This window comes from Orcinus orca, chromosome 1, assembly GCF_937001465.1.
Source record: "Orcinus orca chromosome 1, mOrcOrc1.1, whole genome shotgun sequence".
Lineage (NCBI taxonomy): Eukaryota > Metazoa > Chordata > Mammalia > Artiodactyla > Delphinidae > Orcinus > Orcinus orca.
Genome location: NC_064559.1, coordinates 56,627,301 through 56,646,475, shown reverse-complemented (window position 1 = coordinate 56,646,475; position 19,175 = coordinate 56,627,301). Strand labels below are relative to the sequence as shown.

The 19,175-nt window shown below is 34.7% G+C and overlaps 1 protein-coding gene across 10 annotated transcripts in view; it reads left to right on the top strand.

Moving 5' to 3' along the window:
• Window positions 1-19,175, top strand: part of RABGAP1L (RAB GTPase activating protein 1 like) — a 684,401-nt gene that overhangs the window by 47,604 nt on the left and 617,622 nt on the right. For 3 of the 10 annotated variants that reach the window (XM_033428113.2, XM_033428114.2, XM_033428115.2), the window contains 2 exons: window positions 15,657-15,827; window positions 17,337-17,529. In XM_033428113.2, the coding sequence (XP_033284004.1) occupies window positions 15,690-15,827; window positions 17,337-17,529 (331 nt within the window). In that variant the 5' untranslated portion in view covers window positions 15,657-15,689. Of the gene's footprint in view, window positions 1-1,815; window positions 3,326-3,415; window positions 3,521-15,654; window positions 15,828-17,336; window positions 17,530-19,175 lie in introns of those variants that run through there. The other 7 variants (XR_007479508.1, XM_033428111.2, XM_033428117.2 and 4 more) reach the window with 6 other exon arrangements.

Below are 19,175 nucleotides of genomic sequence, written 5' to 3'. Positions count from 1 at the left end.
TCAGTTGACACTTTCAGATTGTGGCCGTTTGCACAATAATATTACTGTAAAGGTATTACGGAACAAAACCAGCAAGATTTTGATATGTAGTATTCTCATTTTTACATTTTAAATAATCTGTGATTGTAGCTCTGATGTGTTTATTGCCCCAAGTGTTCGGTGATTTTTAATTTTGTTAATTCAGTACATATTTGGTGTTTACCATGTGGCAGACACTCAGGTACTTGAGATGTTTTTATATAAACTCTTATGTAGGTGGTAGCTAACAATCTGGTATTCCTAGAATGTGAAACACATATATCACATCTTACTCTTTGGCAAATTAGCAGAGTAAGTTAGCATAAATAACAGTTTCTCTTCCTGATGGGAAAGTTTTATACCTTTTTGTACTTAGTCCATTAGATTTTTATCTCCAGTTACTTGAATGTGAATTAAAAAACCAACAAACATTTATCTGTACATGAGCTAATGGGTAGCTCTCAATTAGGCTAATATCATTTTACTAGAGTAGATTTAATCAGCTGGGGAGATTGTTGAAACTGCTTCCAGTGGTACAAGTTATGTTTTGAAGAATAAAAATTTTATTATATCTAGTTTATATTACCTTAATAGTTCAAAGATTTAAATTTTCTATTTCTTTAAAATTTTTTTGTTTACTTGATCTTTCTGGGATTGAGATAGTGTTTGTTTCCTACTATATTTGTTTTCTACTCAATTTGATCCTTGTATTCTTTTTTTTGGCTGCGCCTTATGGCATCTGGGTTCTTGGTTCCCCAGACCAGGGATTGATCCCATGCCCCCTGCAGTGGAAGCACGGAATCTTAACCACTGGACTGCCAGGGAAGTCCTGATCCTTGTATTTCTAATAATTATGCTGCAGTGTTATTTGGTACATAAAATTTCAGCCATGTTCTCTTGCCCTTGTTGATTATATTTTGCATTTATATAAATGACTCTTTGGAATATAGTACAATGCCTTTTATCTTGAAAAAAGATGAAAAATCTTTTCATTGTGTTCCCCATTCTGTCCCAGTCATCCATACAGATCTGAAGTCACTGTGACCATCACAGTGAATGGCATTTTTTTTTGACTCTGAAGGAGGGCCTCAGTTTGGTCACTAATTTTTGTTTTAATCTGCTCATCCTTATGGTAGTTTATAGAAACTATTGTTTAGTTTTGACCTGTACTTTAGCCTTTCATCATTTATTTGTTATTTAGGGCCATGTAATGTGCTAGATGCTAAAGGAAATATAAGCTTTTGTTTTTTTATTTTTTTTAACTTACTTTCCATATTATTATTACTTTGCTTTTTTGTTACTTTTATTTTGGCAATTTCTAAACATATGCAAAATCAGGGCAAATGATATGTGTTCCTATGACCTTTTACCAATGATGGCAATCTAGTTTCCCCTGTGCTTACCCAAGATTATATGAAACAAATCTCAGATATCATATCATTTAATTTGTAAATATTTCACTATGTATTGCTAAAAGACAAGGACTCCCTTGGAACAATACCACTATACTCACCCTCTCAAAAATACAACAACATCTTAATATGACTGACTCTCTAGTCGGTGTTCTCATTATTGTTGCATAAATGGGAAATTCGGTGAGGAGGTCTCTAACATTTTAACTTACACTGTCTTCTACTTACCTCATTATAAACCCCTGGAAGTTCTATATAATGTCAGAATGTATGCTGGTTAGTTACCCAATGAAAGAAACCATCAATGTTCTCATCATGTCGCTTTAGAGACAAAGTCCTGATCAGGCTGGAGGGTACTAGATGGCTGTTTGGGTTTTAGGAACTTTAAGTTTATTCATCTTGGACAGTCATTCATTCATTCATTCAGCAAATATTTACCTCTTTGCTACACGCCAGACATTCTTATAGGTGCTTGGGTTACATCAAAGAATAAAACAAAGATCCTTGCCTTTGAAGATGCTGCATTCTAGTGGGAGAGAAAGACAATAAACGGTAAATATAATACAAAAGTGAAGTAGATTGTATGTTAGAAAATAAGTGTTCTGGAAAAAGAGAGTAAGTGGAGCAGGATAAAGGGGAATTGGAAGTTGGTGCTGGGGAAGCAGTGTTAAATAAAGTAATCAGGATTAAGTCAGGAAAATGAGATTTGAGTGAAGATATGAACAGGGGACTGAAAGTGTTAGCCAAGCAGACATCTGGGAGAAGAGTGTTCTGTTTTTGAACAACCAGAGCATGTGTGCCAGGGTTGTTTGAGAGAAAGTAAGATCATTTTAGGTAGAGTTGAGTCAACAAGGTGGAGAATTGTAGGGAATAAGTCATAAAGGTAAGGTAAGGTGGGGTGAGGAAAGTAATGAGAAGGGGTAAGTTTGTAGTACAGGTGGGTAATGACTTTCAAGATCGTTTGGCTTTTATATGAATGAAATGGGGGAGTGATTGGAGGGTTCTGATTGGAGGGTTCAGAGGACTGGTAAGAATTAAATTAAAAGGATCATTCTGGCTGCTTTTGAAAATAGACCATAGAGGAGCAAGTAAAGAAGCAGGGAGATTAGTTAGGAGGCTTTTAGAATAATCTAGGTAGGAGATGATGGTGGCTAAAACTGGGTAGTAGTGGGGGAAGTGATGAGAAATGGACGATTCTGGATGTGATTTAAATGTAGAGCCAAAGGAATTTGCTGACAGTATAGCTGTGAAATCAGAGGGAGGGAGGAAGAGAGAAAGATTGATGAAGGAGAGAAAGAGAAAGGAGTAGCATGACTCTAATATTTTTGGCTGGAGTAACTAGAAGGATGGAGTTGCCATCAATCAAGATGAGAAAGTCTACAGGAGGGTGGTGTGGGTTGACTGGTAGGTTGGTGGGGGAAAGATTGGAAGTATGATTTTTGAATGTGTTGAGTTTGAAATGTCTCTTGGATATACAGTTGGAGAAGACCATCTTATAACTATGCCTATCAAATAATAAGTGTTCAACATCAGCAACAACAATGAAAGTTTGTTAAAAAATTAACTGGGAGACTTCCCTTGTGGCACAGTGGTTATGAATCCTCCTGCCAGTGCAGGGGACATAAGTTCAAGCCTTGGTCTGGGAAGATCCTGCATGCCACAGAGCAACTAAGCCTGCGTACCACAACTACTGAGCCTGTGCTCTAGAGCCTGCGAGCCACAGCTACTGAGCCTGCGTGCCACAGCTACTGAAGCCTGCGTGCCTAGAGCCTGTGCTCCGCAACAAGAGAAGCCACTGCAATGAGAAGCCCGCGCACCACAAAGAAGAGTAGCCCCCGCTCGCCACAACTAGAGAAAGCCTGCGCGCATCAACGAAGACCCAACGTAGCCAAAAAGTAAATAAATTAATTTAAAAAAATTAACTGGATTCTGTGTGAATGGCATTGGAGACCCTGAGGCTCTAATATTCCATTCTTTGCCTTCAGTATGGCAGCAAGTCTATTGTGGCTTTTAACCCAGGATTCAAAGGCATGACAGATATCAAGATGGACATCGACATGCAGATTTAGTCAAATATTGGATTTCTGATGGTTTGTATTTTATCACACTTTTCCTGTTTAAAATATCAGAAAGCATTTTGAAAACATCCTTTAGGTAGGGTATTCAACAGAAATGGTTATGAAGCCATTGAATAATTTGCTCTTCTAATGATATAAAGTATCCTTGAGTTTTGTTTGCCTTGTGAGAGTGAAAACTTGTAAAGTAGAAACCAGTACTAGAACAGGTTTTACTGTGAATTATTTTTCCATTGATTAGTGACTCAGTTTGTAGTTTACAGTTTCAACTCAGCAAGACCCTCTTCCCCTTTGCTTTAGTAGACACATGACATTATGTAATTTCATAGAAACTATGTACTTATGAAATTTTAATATTTAAGAAGTATTAGCTTCTTCAAATTATTCTCGGTATTTTATTTTTGTTTTTGTGCAACAGATTTCAAAGTCCTTTTCTTAGTATTTCAAAACTTTTTTTTCACATTTCTTAACTTTTCCCATAAGCATCCTACTGAATCATTTTACTGAAAAAATTAAGAAGTAGTATGAAATGTATACTATTCCTTGTTAGAAATTCTACCAAATCAGGGAAACGTTTCTTGAAACCTAGTTAATTTGAGGGATTTTCATGAATTCTCACTCTTTTATATGGATCACTAATTCTGTAGAACTAGGCAGATATAAATACCTACACACATACAAACGTACATTCACACTATATGCCAAGAAGCTTTTGGGTACTGTACATTTAAATTTCTTCTCATGAGCTAGAAGGTGTTAAGTCAAGCGTATCTTAAAACTACTCAGTGTCCTAGTATACGCAGAAAGCTCTGTACTTCCAAGACAGAGGTCAGGTCTTTGCTTATAAGCTTTAATAGAAAAAACCCACAAATCATTTGACTTAATTTCCTGAGTTGTGTTGTTGCTTGGGCAGCATCTTCTTGGGCAATGACTGAGTCTCCCCTGACTGCTGAGCTTGTGCGGATCAAATAGTCGAAGAGGGCAATAGGGAAACCCTTATTCTTTCCCTTAGCTTCAGGAACCATGTCTGGTTGCCAGGTTCATGAAGTTTTGGTTACTACTTTGAGTGTATACTAGAGGCAACAAATTGGTACTTCTTTTGTTAACTTAGTGCCAGTTATGTGGGAAATACACAGTAAACATTAATTCACTCCTTTTCCCTCTTAATTCTGCTTGGTGTTATATTTTGGTATACTTTCATAGAGTATATTATGTGAAGGCGGAAGAGATAATTGGATGAAAATGTTTGTAATAGTGTTATAGTTTCCAGCCCTTGGAAATATAATATGCTAGTAAATAGATTTCTTAACTGAGGATTTCTAAATTCTACTTCTGACTCTGTAAATTTTTAGAGAAATTATTTAATTTCTCTGTGCCTCAGCCTTTTTATCTATATTTGATTTATTCTTCATCTACAGATATATACAGAAAACATGGACTTCCCTGGCGATACAGTGGTTAAGACTTCGCCTTCCAATGCAGGGGGTACCGGTTCGATACCTGGTTGGGGAGCTAAGATCCCAAATGTCTGTGGCCAAAAAACTAAAACATAAAACAGAAGCAATACTGTAACAAATTCAATAAAGAGTTTAAAATGGTCCACATCAAAAAAATCTTAAAAAAAAAAGAAAAGAAATTATGTATAAATTTTTTAGAGCTTAAGAGATTTTGGAGATCAACTAGTCAAACCTCTTATTTTTCAGATAAAGAAACCAGTGTGTTCATAGAATTGAGATGCCTTTCCCATGGCAAGAAAGAGCTCAAGATTTTTGACTGCTACGTGCTTTGTGCAGCAGCACACAACATACGAAGTATTAGGTGGTTTTACTAGACCAGCAGAAGAAGGGAGGCTATGGTTAAGTGGACTCTTTAGTGTAGTTTATCATGCGATGGATTTTTTTCCTCTTGACCATATGTCTGTACCTGCTGGGCATAAAGCTGTTTATTAGTCTTAAGCCAAGTTTATGGAACACTGAACTGCTTAGCTGATAATCCTTGGTTTTCTAGGCAAAAAGTGACTATATAATGTATATAACTTTATCAACCTTACTCTTGAATAAATGACATATGTAGTTATGGCAGAAAAACCAAGAGAAAAATCTAAAGTCAATCTTCATTAGAATTTTTGATTTTATTTATTTTCAAAATATTTTTCATTTATATTACTGCCTAGGAGATTTTGCTGAGTAGACTTTTCTAAACTACAATAGAATGCATGGGTCAAAGTTTTACACAGCTGAGTATACCTAGAGTTGAATATTAGTATTAGAAGGGTAGCCTCTTGAAGTACATTTTAATTCAGTGGAATATAAATGATAATTATAGAAACAACTAGATTTTTTAGGTAATAGTTGAAGAAGTATATTAAACTCTCCTTGGAGATTGATTTGTTAGTTGCAGTGTTAGCTTTTTCTGATTTTTATTTGAAAATAGTATAATAATGCTGAAGAAATTTAAAAATAGTAGGTCACTGAATTAGCTATTACGATGCTATGGAACAATGCTGGAATGTTTGATGGTTTACGAAAACAAACATTTAGTTTTTAACTCATGGTTCTGTGCGTCTGACAGGGAGACTCTTCTGGCTGTAGATTGGATCCAGGTCTTTTTCTCATGTTGCATTTTGGGGCTATTGGCTTCCTAGTACATGTTCTTCTCATGATAGATGGCAGAAACTCAGGGGACCAAGCCAAAAAACTCAAGTACGTTTGAAGTCCTGCTCAGATTTTGTTTACTGATATTCATTGACCAAAGCAGATTACATGGCTAAGCCCAAACTTATTTGGGCAGGGAAATATTTTGCTTCACTTACTCTAACTGGAGATAGTACCAAGTAAACATGGCAAGAGGCATAAATGTACAATTCTGTAATAGGGAGGAAGTAAAAAATTGGTAACAGTAATCTGATCTACCACAGACACCCACACATCTCACCTTCCTAATATAAATTCTTTTTTTTTTTTTTTTTTTTTTTTGCGTTATGCGGGCCTCTCACTGTTGTGGCCTCTTCCGTTGCGGAGCACAGGCTCCGGACGCGCAGGCTCAGCGGCCATGGCTCACGGGCCTAGCCGCTCCGCGGCATGTGGGATCTTCCCGGACCGGGGCATGAACCCATGTCCCCTGCATCAGCAGGTGGACGCTCAACCACTGTGCCACCAGGGAAGCCCAATATAAATTCTTAAATAAAAATTTTTTCCTGTATTGCAGTCTGTTTTTATAACATAGGAATATTATGTAGCAATAATCATAATGTGCCTACCATTTAAAATTATTCTTTGTCCTATGATGGCTTCCTATTTTGGTTATAAAACATTTTTCTATTGCCTTTTAAACCATGCTTTGACTGTAAGTACTTGTATTATCCTTTTTTTTTTCCTATAATTATTTCAAGTAAGTGTTTTATCTATTTTTTTTCTTTCTTTCATCACATTCACTGTACTGTTGATCTGGGAAATTATTGTCAGCTTTTCAGATTCTCTTGTCTTCTTCACCTATATTTCTGTTTTCACAAATACTATATGAAACCATATGGCCATCTGCAACCTATTAAAATATATCTTGTACATCTTTTTGCTAGCATATAATTATGTTAGGACTTATTAGACTTCACATGACAGAAACGCAATTTAAGCATGCTTATTCAAAAAGAATTTATAGGAAGGGATATGGGTTAATTGGTCTAGTTTGGATTCAGTGCCCACCTTTGGATCTGTTTAGCCAAAGGGTTGAGGTTTCTATAAAAGCCATGTGATTTGAGTAGAGGGAAAGCATATTCTCAGAAAAAAAGGTTTGGAGAGTATTGCTGGACAAATAGAAACAGGTATCCACCAAAGTAAAGTGAGCTAATGAGGTCCTTCTGTGCCTTGAATCGGGGCAGGGACACACTTGAATATATACATACATATTGGTGTGGCTCTTGCCTGAGAACTAGAATAGTGGATGGACTGTTCAGTAAAAAGAGGTCGTGGTAGTTTTTTCTAGGACTGACTCAATTCTTCAAAGCACAGAAGAATTATGGTTGGTAAATGATGTTTTAAATTATTCATGTCTGTTTTCTTTTTGTAAATTAAGCATATTTCCTGTTTCCACTTTTGTAATGGGCCTACTATAGTCATTCTAATTTCCATGCCCTGGTTATCCTCCCAGCTTATCCAATTTTGACTCACACTCATATTTTCAGTTTTCTATTTTAGTTTGAGTCACTTGAAAATGAATAGGTACAAGCACATAATCTAAAAGCAAGGAGTAGGCTAACCACATTCGGCACAGAAAGAAATTGGACCATGTACACAATGATTTTATAGTTTTGAATGTGTTTGGTTATTTTGGGAAGAAGATAGCTTCCAGTTAGACTTTGCTGAATGTTGTTATACTGTTTCTTGTACATGTGAAAATTGTAGTTTTAGGCCTCCAAGTGAGGTGTTAATTTAGATATCATATTGTTCATTTGACAAAAATGACATGGCATTGAATTAAGAAATAAAAGCTATTTTAATAGAATTAGTACAATTACTATAGGTGTGGGAGATAAGTGTGTGTTTAAGTCAGTTAATTTATTGAGTTCCTTTGGGTTTGGAACTGGGGAGAAGGAAGATGGATAGAAGAAACATTTATCAGATTTTCTGTAGCACTGCTTAGTTTCCTTTTTCTCATATACTGTTAAAATGCTGTAAAAATAAAAATGTTTATGCCTAGACTATAGTTTCCAGTATTGGTGTCTTTTTTTCTTCTTCTATGCCTGAAGAAACATCAAAATGCTTTGTCAGATTTCACATTATAATTTTTGGGTTATAATAGGGCAGACCTTGAACAAAATGCTTTTAAAAACAGCTTTGCTTTTGTGCGCTGCTCTGTTTTACATGCTGAGTTGAAATGGATGTATTAGTCTTGAGTTCACAGAACAGTGAGCTCCATATTATTTAAAATACTCCTGAAAATTTTCCAACTGCTCTTTCTTTTGATTTGATGTAATAGCAGATCCCCATATATAAAGAGAAAGTAACATTTTGCTTAGCATTCTGCTGCATAATCATAGACTTAGGTTATATTTTGAATTGACTTGTTGGAATGGAATTCTTCTACACATCACATAGAATGAGAATCTTAAGATTAAGTGCCTTTAGAATCCATTCAGTACAACTTCCTACCTGATGCAGGAGTCCAGCCTGCTATGTCCAAAATAATTGACTTGTTTTTTAAACAGATTATTTATTGAGCCCATACTGTGTGTTGGCACTGTGCTGGGGATGTGTTGGTGAATAAAATAAAAATAGACATGGTCCCTGTTCTTGTGTAGATAGTTTAGCTTGTAGTTGAGTGCTCAGTCTGTTTATTCAGTCTCAGCAAGTTATTTTTTGAATCTAAGTACTCAAATTGGAAAGAATTGACATTCTTAGCAATATTGAGTTTTCCAGTCTGTGAATGTTGAGTATCTCTCCATCTATTTAGATCTTCTTTAATTTCTTTCATTAGTGTTTTGTAGATTTCTACTTACCAATAGATCCTATAGATATTTTGTTAGATTTTTACATAAGTATTTCATTTTTTGGTGCTATTGTAAATGCTGTTGCTTTTTAAAAAAACTAAAATTTCCCATTGTTTATTGTTTGTATGTGGGGAAGAGATTGGCTTTTGTGTATTGCCCTTGTATCCTGTGACTTTTCTGTACTCACTCATTCTAAGGTTTTTTTTGGTAGATTCTTTGGGATTTTCTGCATAGATAATTATGTAATCTGTGAATAAAGACAGTTTTCTTCCTTTTCAATCTTTCTAACTTTTATTTCTTATGATATTGAATCACAGGTGAGAGAGGGGCATCATTGCGTGGTTCCCAGTCTTAAGGGAAAGTGTCCAGTCTCTTCAGTCTCTCACAATTAAGTATAATGTTAGCTATAGGTTTTTTTGTAGATATTCTTTACCAAGTTGAGGAAGTTCCATCCATTGCTAGTTTACTGAGAGTTTTTATAATGAATGGGTGTTGCATTTTGTCAAATGCATTTTCTGCATCAATTGACATGATCATGATTTTACTTTAGCTTATTGATGTTTGATTACATTGATTTTTGTGTCAGTCTTACATCCCTGGGGTATAATTTTTTTATACCTTGTTGGAGATGATTTTATAATATCTTATCTATAGTTTTCTTGTAATCTGGTTTTGGTATTAGGGTAATGTTGGCCTCATAGAATGAGTTTGGAAGCATTTCCTCTCCTGTTTTCTGGAAGAGATTACTGAGAATTGATACTATTTCTTCCTTAAATGTTTGGTCGAATTAACCAGTGAAGCCATCGGTGTCTGGTACTTTCTTTTTTGGAAGCTTATTAATTATTGTTGGTTAAATTTATTTAAAAGTATAGAGCTCTTCAGGTTATCTATTTTTCCTGGTGTGAAGTTTGGTACTTTATGTCTTTAAAGGGACTGGTCCCGTTCATCTAAGTCACCAAATTTGTGGGCATAGAATTGCTTGTAGTATTCATTTATTATCCTGTTAATGTCCAGGGCGTTGGTAGTGATGACCTTCTTTCATTTTTTGTATTGGTAATTTGTGTATTCTCTTTTTCTTGTTTAGCCTGGCTAGACTATTTATCAATTTTATTTATCTTTTTAAAGAACTATCTTTTGGTTTTGATTTTTTAATTTTTTTGTATTGTTTCTTGTTTCAATTTCATTGATTTGTTATATTTTTTATTTCTTTTAATCTGCTCTCTTTTTTTTTAGTTTCCTAAGGTTCCTAAGGAAGCATAAGTTTTTTATAATTTTAGGTGTTTTTTTCTTTCCTAGTATATGCATTCAGTGCAACATATTTCTAAGTACTGCTTTCACTGCATCCCACAACCTTTGATAAACTGTATTTTCATTTTTGTTTAGTTCAAAGTATTTTAAAATTTCTCTTGAGTCATCTTCTTTGACTCATGATTATTTAGAAGTGTGTCATTTAATTTCCAAATATTTGGGAATTTCCAAGCTATCTGTTACAGATTTCTAGCTTAATTCTATTATGGTTTGACAACATTTATACAGTTTTAATTTTTTTAAATTTGCCAAGGTATGTTTTATGGCCCAGAATATGGTCTCCCTTGGTGACTGTTTTCTGTGAGAAAGTATATTCTTTTCTTGTTAGATTAGTATTTTGTAAACGTCAATTAGATCAAGTCGACTGATAGTGCTATTCAGGTCAGGTCATCTATATCTTTGTTAATTTTCTGCCAGCTTGATCTGTCATCTCAGATAGGGGTGTTGAAGTCTCCAAGTATAACAGTGGATTTGTCTGTTTCTCCTTTTGGTTCTATCAGTTTTTGCCTCAAGTACTTTAATTCTCTGTTCTTAGGTGCATACTCATTTCAGTTTCTTGTGTTTTCTTGGATAATTGACCCTCTTATTATTATATAATACCCCTCTTTATCTCTGATAATCTTTCTAGTTCTGAAGTCTGCTTTGTCTAAAATCAATATAGATAACAATATTTTTTTGAATGTTATAAATTTCTTTATTATTACTTATTATTAAGTACCAACTAAATATGCAAAAAATTTGAAGCCACCCTTCCACAACCCACTCTCCCCTCTCACACCCAAATTCCACACTTAGCTTCCAGCAATTTGTCAAAATTATCATTTAAGTGTTTCTTCCAGTTTATGGCTCCAGCAGCTTCTGCTGCAAGTAAACAGATCTCAGTCGCTGTCTCTCTTTTGCTTGCCCCCCGATTTGGAATGGCAGTTGGTCCTGTGACCTCAGTTCTCTGATGGATCCAAGAAAAGCTATTGATTTTTAGTTTGTTCAACCTTTTCTTGTTATAGGGAAGGGAGTGATGACTTCCAGGCTCTTTAGCTGATACCAGAAGTTGAATTATTTGTCTTTGTATTACTGACTTGTAAGAGTTCCTCAAATAATCTGGATATTAGACCCTTATCAGATATATGACTTGCAAATATTTTCTCATCCTGTGGATTTTATTTTTACTTTCTTCATGGTATCATTTTCAGCACATTTTAAATTTTGATGTAGTCCAGTTTAACTATTTTTTTCTTTTGCCACTTGTGCTTTTGATGTCATATCAGAAACCATTCTTAACCCAAGGACATGAAGATTTATTCCTATGTTTTCTTCTAACAGTTTTATAGTTTTAGTTCTTATATTTAGGTCTGTGATCCATTTTGAATTAAGTTTTGTGTATGGTGTGAGGATGGGGTCCAACTTCATTCTTTTACATGTGGATATCTAATTGTCCCAACACCATTTATTGAAAAGACTATTCTTTCCATATTTAAATCTTATTACTTGCCTGTGGAAATATTTTAAAGTGTTGACTTTGCATTCTCAGATTTTGTGTTTGTGTGCAAATTTGATAAGCATGTCATCTCTATATTGAGGTTCAAAGCAATCTTCAGTCCAATAAAGTAGCATTAGGTAAACTTCTAAAAGTATCCATAACGCCCTTCAAGGCAGTTTTTATGGTTGTAATGAGAGCTGTCTTAATTTTGAGTAGAATGAGAAGTGGTGAACTGTGTTCTTGAGAGGTCACAAAATTACATATGGTAAACTAATAGTTTTCTTGTTAGCATGGCAGAATATCTGACATTCTCTTGGGCTAAAGAAAACCTCTATTATAAATGGACATCTTATTTGAATTGAGCAACCATTAGTATTCATTCACATGCTAATTCAGAATTAACTATTAGTGTAAATATCACTTATCTAAGAAGAATGTTTTGGTGGAAGAGACAGATAAGCTTTGAAGGAGGAGAGGTGTGGGGAAAGTTCAGTACACATAGTGATGTTCCATTGATACCAACCTTGGATCTCAAGAACAGATGAGGAGACTTTAAGAGACAGTATAATGTAGTGTTTTAGAGCATGTACTCTGAAGTCAGACTACCTAGTTCGAATACTGGCTCCACATTTGGTAGTTGTGAGAACTTTAGCCTGATTGGGGCTTTTAACATTTTTTTCAACACATTTATTAAATACCTACTATGTACTAGACACTAAAGTAGGAATGGAATATTCCCTGGTGAACAAAACAGAGTTGGGATTGCGGGATAGCCTTAACATCAGGGGTGGCCTCAGGCTTCTCTGCCTTTCCTGTCTTTATTTCATCTCATACTAACTATAGTTGACCTTTGAACAACATGGGTTTGAACTGTCTGGGTCTGCTTATACACAGATTTTTTTCAATAAATACTATAATACTACACAATCTGTGGTTGGTTGAAGCCACAGATGAGGACTCAAGGATATAGAGGGCCAGCTATGGTACTTGAGCATCTGTGGATTTTGGTGTCTGTGGTGGTTCCTAGAACCAATTCTCCATGGATACTGAGGGACACCTGTATTCTTACCCCCATACTCATTATTATGTAGCTATTGTGGCCTCCTTTCTGTTCCTCAGTAAGCCTTTTCTTACATCAAGGCTTTTGTATTTGCTATTTATTCTACTTGAAGTTCTTTCTCCCTAGTTCTTTCCATGGTTTGCTTATTCTTATTAAATCCAAATGTCAACTGAATCCATATTGCTCCCTGCCCCTTCTCATCATCTTTTCCAGTACTTTTTCCAGTATGTGATCCTAGTTAATTTTCTTCTGTATTATTTATCACATCCATAAGAATGTTAGTTCTAAGAAGACTGGGCCTTCATTCATCTCACTAATCATTTAGTCTCCAGTTTCCATTACAGTTTCTATCACATAGTGGGGACTCATTAAATATTTGTTGAGTGGACGAAACAAAGCTGATACCTGTAGGAGTCAGCCATATGAAGGTAGGAGATAAGAGCTAAGACCCTAAAGTGGGAAAAAACTTTCTATGACTAAAGAGCCGTAATGATAAAGTGACAGAGGCAAGGGTGTGTCAGGCCTTTAAGTCCTGGCAAGGAGTTTGGATTTTATTTGAATTTTAATGAAAAGATTTTAGTCTGGAGTTTTAATGTAATCCAACGTACTTTCCAAAAGATTTCTTTGGCTGTTCTGTGAAGAGTAGATTAGGGAGAAGACTGGAGGTAGGAGATGGGTTAGGAGACTTTTATAGTAGATGAGATCATAGCTTGGATTAGGTTGGTAAAATGGATGTGGAGAAAGATGGGGATAGATGTGGGATTTATTTTGGAAGTGGGGCTGACATGACTTGGCAATGAGAGGAATGAAGAAGTAGAGATGCATCAAGGATGATAACCAGATTTTTTGTTTGAGCAACTTGGTGGAAGGTGGTGTTCTTTACTGAAATGGGAAATCTGAATAAGGAACAGCTTTGGATGGGACATTAGGAATTCCATGTGGGTCACATTTTAAGATACTGATAAGAATTCCACATGGAAATATCAAATAAAGAGTTGGATTCCAAATCAGGAGTTTAGAGGAGACATTTGGGTTAGGATAGAAATTTGGGAGTCTTTCAGCATATAGATGCTATTTAAATCCATGGCAATGAGAGATATTACTTAGAGTGTGTGGCAAGGAATCAGAAAAAAAAGCTCGGGACTTGAACTTGGGGGAATTTCCAACATTTAGAGGTCAAGTAGAGGAGTGGCAACTGAAAAAGATTTGGAGAAGGATAGGCCACAGAAAGAACACCTGGAATGTGTGATGTCTTGGCAATCAAGGATTCATGGGGCAGCCTGAAGGGTAAAAACATGGCTTCTAACACATACTGCATTTTCAGAAACATATAATGTGCAAAATGAGAAAAACCTTTAGAGGACAGATGAATGTGCTTGAAGGGTTTTAAAAAGGAAGGATGTTTATATGCCTAACAAATAAATGAAGGCTAGCTAATTACACCGGCCTTGGAGTTTGCAGTAATTATCCTTTGTTTTGATATTATTAGAAACTTTGATTTTTGATAATGTTAGGAGGTAATTTTTTAAAGTGTAACTTGAAGGGGGAAGTTATTTTTAATTTTTTTTTCTGAGAGTAATGGTGTTAGTGTCACCTAATGGCAAAATGAGATATTGCAGCCGTATTTATATGAGGCAGTGAACAAAATAACCTAATTAGAAAGAGAAAAAGAACATTTATGGGGGAATTTTTGGCATGGAGCAGACTTACCATGGTTACAAGGTCCTGCGTTCTTTAGCACTGGTCTACTTGTCCTACCTCTGTGTCACATTACCCCTTTGGTCACTGAGCAGATTGGTTAATATGCAGTTCTTTTTTATCTTCCAGGTTTCAGCTCAAATATTTCCCTTTCAGAGAGTCCTTTCCTACCACCTTACTGAAAGTTGTCCGTGTATTCCTTACAGCTACTCTTTGTTACATTAGGCTGTTGTATTTTCTTCATAGCCTGAGAATGATTTGGGATTACCTTACTTGCTTGTTTCCTCACTAGATGTAAGCTCCACAAGAGGAGGCAACTTGTTTGCCTTATTCGCTCATGTAACCGCAGTTGAGTATACTGACTGTTATATAGTGTACATGTTCAGTTAAAATTAGTTGTGTGAATATTTGAATTTCTGGAAGTGATAGAGAATGTTGAGTTTCTATGGTGTAAAGTAGAGATCTATCCAGAAAACAGAATCACACTGTATTTGATTACTGCTGCATGAATGCAATGTGAAAGCTTTGCTCCCCTCACCTCCCCTGCTTTTTTTGCCTCCTGTAGATAAGTGGCTACATGTCTGGAAAAGAAAAGATACATGGCTCAGGGTGTTGAATTCTATGTTAATCAGTCAACTTAAGTGACACAGAAAAAATATTTTAAGGTACAATACTTAGTCTTGAGGAGATAAGTTTTTGCAGACATTTAGGTTTAGTTATAAAGTAATTTCAGTGAATGTATTTTTGTTTGTGTATGAATTTGTAGATACTTCTAGCTTATTTATTTATTATTTAGTTTTCTATTTATTAAAAAGAACAAAAAGTATTTCTAGGAGAAATGTGTAGAGTGCCAAATAGTAGTAAATCCTTTTAGTTGAGATATGGTCAGGTTTGTGTTGTTTTTCAGGGAACAATATGGTTCTTTTAGTGTGGAAACTCAGGGTACATTTCCATTATGTGGCCCAGCCCAAGAAGGTAGCCTCCCTAGTTTTGAGATAATTATCTAGCCAGCAGAATTCTTCCTTGCATGAACCAATTTTAAAGGCCAAAGATTGATCAGGTACTTAATAGTTCATGTTTTTATTCACTAATTTTTGTTCTTACTCCTTGTGGTTTTGACCAGGTGGATGTGGGAAGAGAGGTTTGCAGCACTGAAATGGAGGTCAGAGCTTCATTACAGAAGATTAGTGGGTCATCGGATTCTGTGACTACACTGAACAGTGAAGAATTTGTTTTGGTTCCTCAGCATGCAGATGATACTTCTACAAAAGATGATGAAAAACCTGAACTGAAGGTATTTTTCCCTTTTCTACAAATGATATTATTTTAAATTATTATTATTATTTTTAACTAGGTGAAACTTATCTCAGGAGATACATAAAATCCAAAGGTTTTTCTTGAGTACTGACCTCGAGACTAGAATCAGTGTTTGATTTATCCAGATGCTAATTATTTGGTTTGTGTATTTTTAAAGTTTTTGCTTTCGGTTTTTTATCTTTTACTTTAGAATTCAGAAAGAAGGAATAGGAGGGAAAAAAGAAGAGAAAGGATAATTGGCAAGTTAGACTTAATGGTTAAATCTTACATAAATTTAATTTATCTGGATATTTTTGTGTCTCTTACTGCTGCTGGGTTTTAAAAATTAATTATATAAGTATGTAGTTATGTATTATTTTTACTTGACTTTTCTTTATGATTTTTATGTTTTAAGTCAGCTGGTAACATTCAAGTATGTGATTTAACACTTGTCTGAATATTTTTGAAGTATATGTTTTATAATTTTAGCAGTTGAGTTTTTATTTGGATGTGGTCCTTTTTCTTTTTCATTTTTATGTTGCCTTTCCTAACTTGAAAAAAAAAAAAAAAAAAGGACCAAATAAACCCAGGTATACATGTATGGGAAGTGCATAACCACCCTCTAGAAATAGGAAGAGAGAAATTAGCCAAAAATACTGTATATTATTTATGACTTTTATTTAATATTAATTATATCAAAGGTATGTTAGTATGTTAATCTAATAAAATCAATCTAATAAAATTTTATAAAAATCAGATTATTAAGTACTCATTTTACATTATGTTGAGGATATATATTTTTATAATTTTATTAATCAATGCATTTCTTTAAATTTATTCAAATATCTGTATTTAAATAAACAGCTCTTTAAATTCATTTAACCCTGTATTTTCATATTAATGTGTTTAAGGCATTTATTTACTTAGGCTTTGTGTCTCACTTGCTTTTAAGAAGAAGATGAGTCAACTTAAGAGTAAGGAAATTAGCAGTACTCCTTGGCAGCTCAAGCAAAATTTGTAAAGGAGTCAGAAATATGTTTATGCTATGATAACAAAAAATATGACCTTTTAAATGATATCAGTGCTACATATTATCTATTTAAATGTATCCATTTTCCTCTTTAAAACACATAAATTAAAAAAAAAAACCCATAAATTTAGGATTACCCAGTTTTTAGAATACATTTCTAAAAGAGAAAAAGAAAAAAATAAGAAAAGAAAATATCTGTAAATAAGATCTTAGATCAGATATAGTTGGAAAATGCCTGGTATGTTTCTGAAGAATCCTTTTCTGGTACTAATAATCCTCTAATTTAGTTGCGTTTATAACTCAGGATTTTATATATATCTAATGAAATTAGGTACAGCTGTATAAATTCTTGGTATTCAGTAACTATATTTAAATTTAAATATTTAGATTGTTTAAATTTCTTCTAGAAATGAAATATTTTCATTAAGTTCCAGAACCATGTTATGATTGAAACGAATTGTCTTGCTTTGTCTGTAGATAGTTTCTAATGGTGATGAACAACTGGAAAAAGCCATGGAAGAGATTTTGAGAGATTCTGAGAAAGGGCAAAGCAGCCTTCTTGTTGATTGTCCGAGTTCCAGTGAGATTTCAGACCATTCATTTGGAGATGTTTCGGCCAGCCAAATAAATAAGCCGTCTCTTCAATTAATTTTGGATCCGTCGAATACAGGTACTGTATTGAACTCTTAGAAACTATAATAGAAATGGGATAAAGTGATAATGAAAATTTTAAGATGAATATTAGAAAATTTTATTAGCTTCATTTTCTAAGATCAAGGCCAGCAGCTTTTCAGTTCCCACATTGGTTCTTATGTTTCTGTTTGTATCTCCACCTGTAAAATCAGTCTCAGTGTTCTTTGAGAACTGGCTCTATGTCTGGGCATTCATTTTACCCCTAGTACTTGGCATATAGTAGGCCCTCAATAAATACTTATTGAACAAATGAATAAATTCTTGGGTATCAAAGAACAGTGTAATGGACACATTCTTCCATATAATGTGACTTCTTACTCAGTTTGACTACAGTTATTTCAATTACAATTTGTGAAAATTCTAAGTAAAATAACATATCAACTCCATCAGTGTAATAATACTGTAAAAGTATTTATTACAGTGTAATAAATAATATATACGTGCATGAATGAGTAGGATTTATAGTAGGAATACCAGTTTGTAAGTCAAAATGGTTTTGGAGGAAGGAAAAGCCAAACCAAACCCAACCCAACTCCTACTTCAGCTGGTTTAAACACTGGAGGTGTGGTTTGATCTGGCCTCTGGTAGTATTTCTTTGTAAACTACTCAGCTTTGATCTTCTCCATGTCATCTTTCTCCTTAACTGGCATCCTTTGTGGTCACAAAGTAGGTAGCTGCAGAAATTGATAAGTAAGGCTAGGTGATTTGTTCATGTCTGGTGACCGAGAGAAAGGCTCTGATCTTTTACCCATCGAACAAAAGTTGTGAGTTTTACTCTGATTGGACCAACTGAATCATTTTCTAGTAGTCAGGGGAATGATATGAGCCAATAGGTGTAGGCCTTGGTTATATTCAAACTCCTCAGTAAGTCATTCTGACAGAGGAGATGAGATCATCCTGACTGATTTAAGGCACTCATGATCCATTTCTGAATGTTCGTGTAGGGTAGGTGTAGATATAGGCCAGAGTGCTACACAGTGGAAACACGGTGGCCCTACCTTACACTGTACCCCAAATTTATTCCTAGTGAATCAAATATTTAAATGGGAAAAATGAACCTTTAAGAAGAAAATAATGAGAATATTTTTGTGATTGTCAGGGTAGGAAAAGCCAAATCATAAAGGAAAAGCTACTTGCATTTTAATACATAAAAGCTTAAATCTGAATGAGAAAAGTACCATAATAAATATGGCTAAATGAGGCTCAGAGAAGATATTTGCCATGTGTTGGGGGTCCCCAAAAGTGCCCCTAGTTTAATGATTCATTATAAAGACTTGTAGGTTTCAGTGTATATTCATATTCATGGCTAGATTTAAGTTCAAGGGGACTTTATGTGTGTGTGTGTGTGTGTGTGTGTGTGTACACACAAGATTGGAAATAAGCCTTACAAAATATTAATTTTTTTAGTTCTTGATTGAGGGAACATGAGAGATTATATTTTTCATTGTGCTTTTCTTTATCTTTTGAATTTCTTAAATCCCTAGCCTTCGCCCCAAACCCAAAGCATACTGACATCAACATTCCTATAGTTATTTTTTTGGTTAATAGATTAATCAAAAGGAAGAAATACCTTTATCTTCTCATGTATTGAAAGCTCTGATGGGTTATTGGAATCAGTTGTCC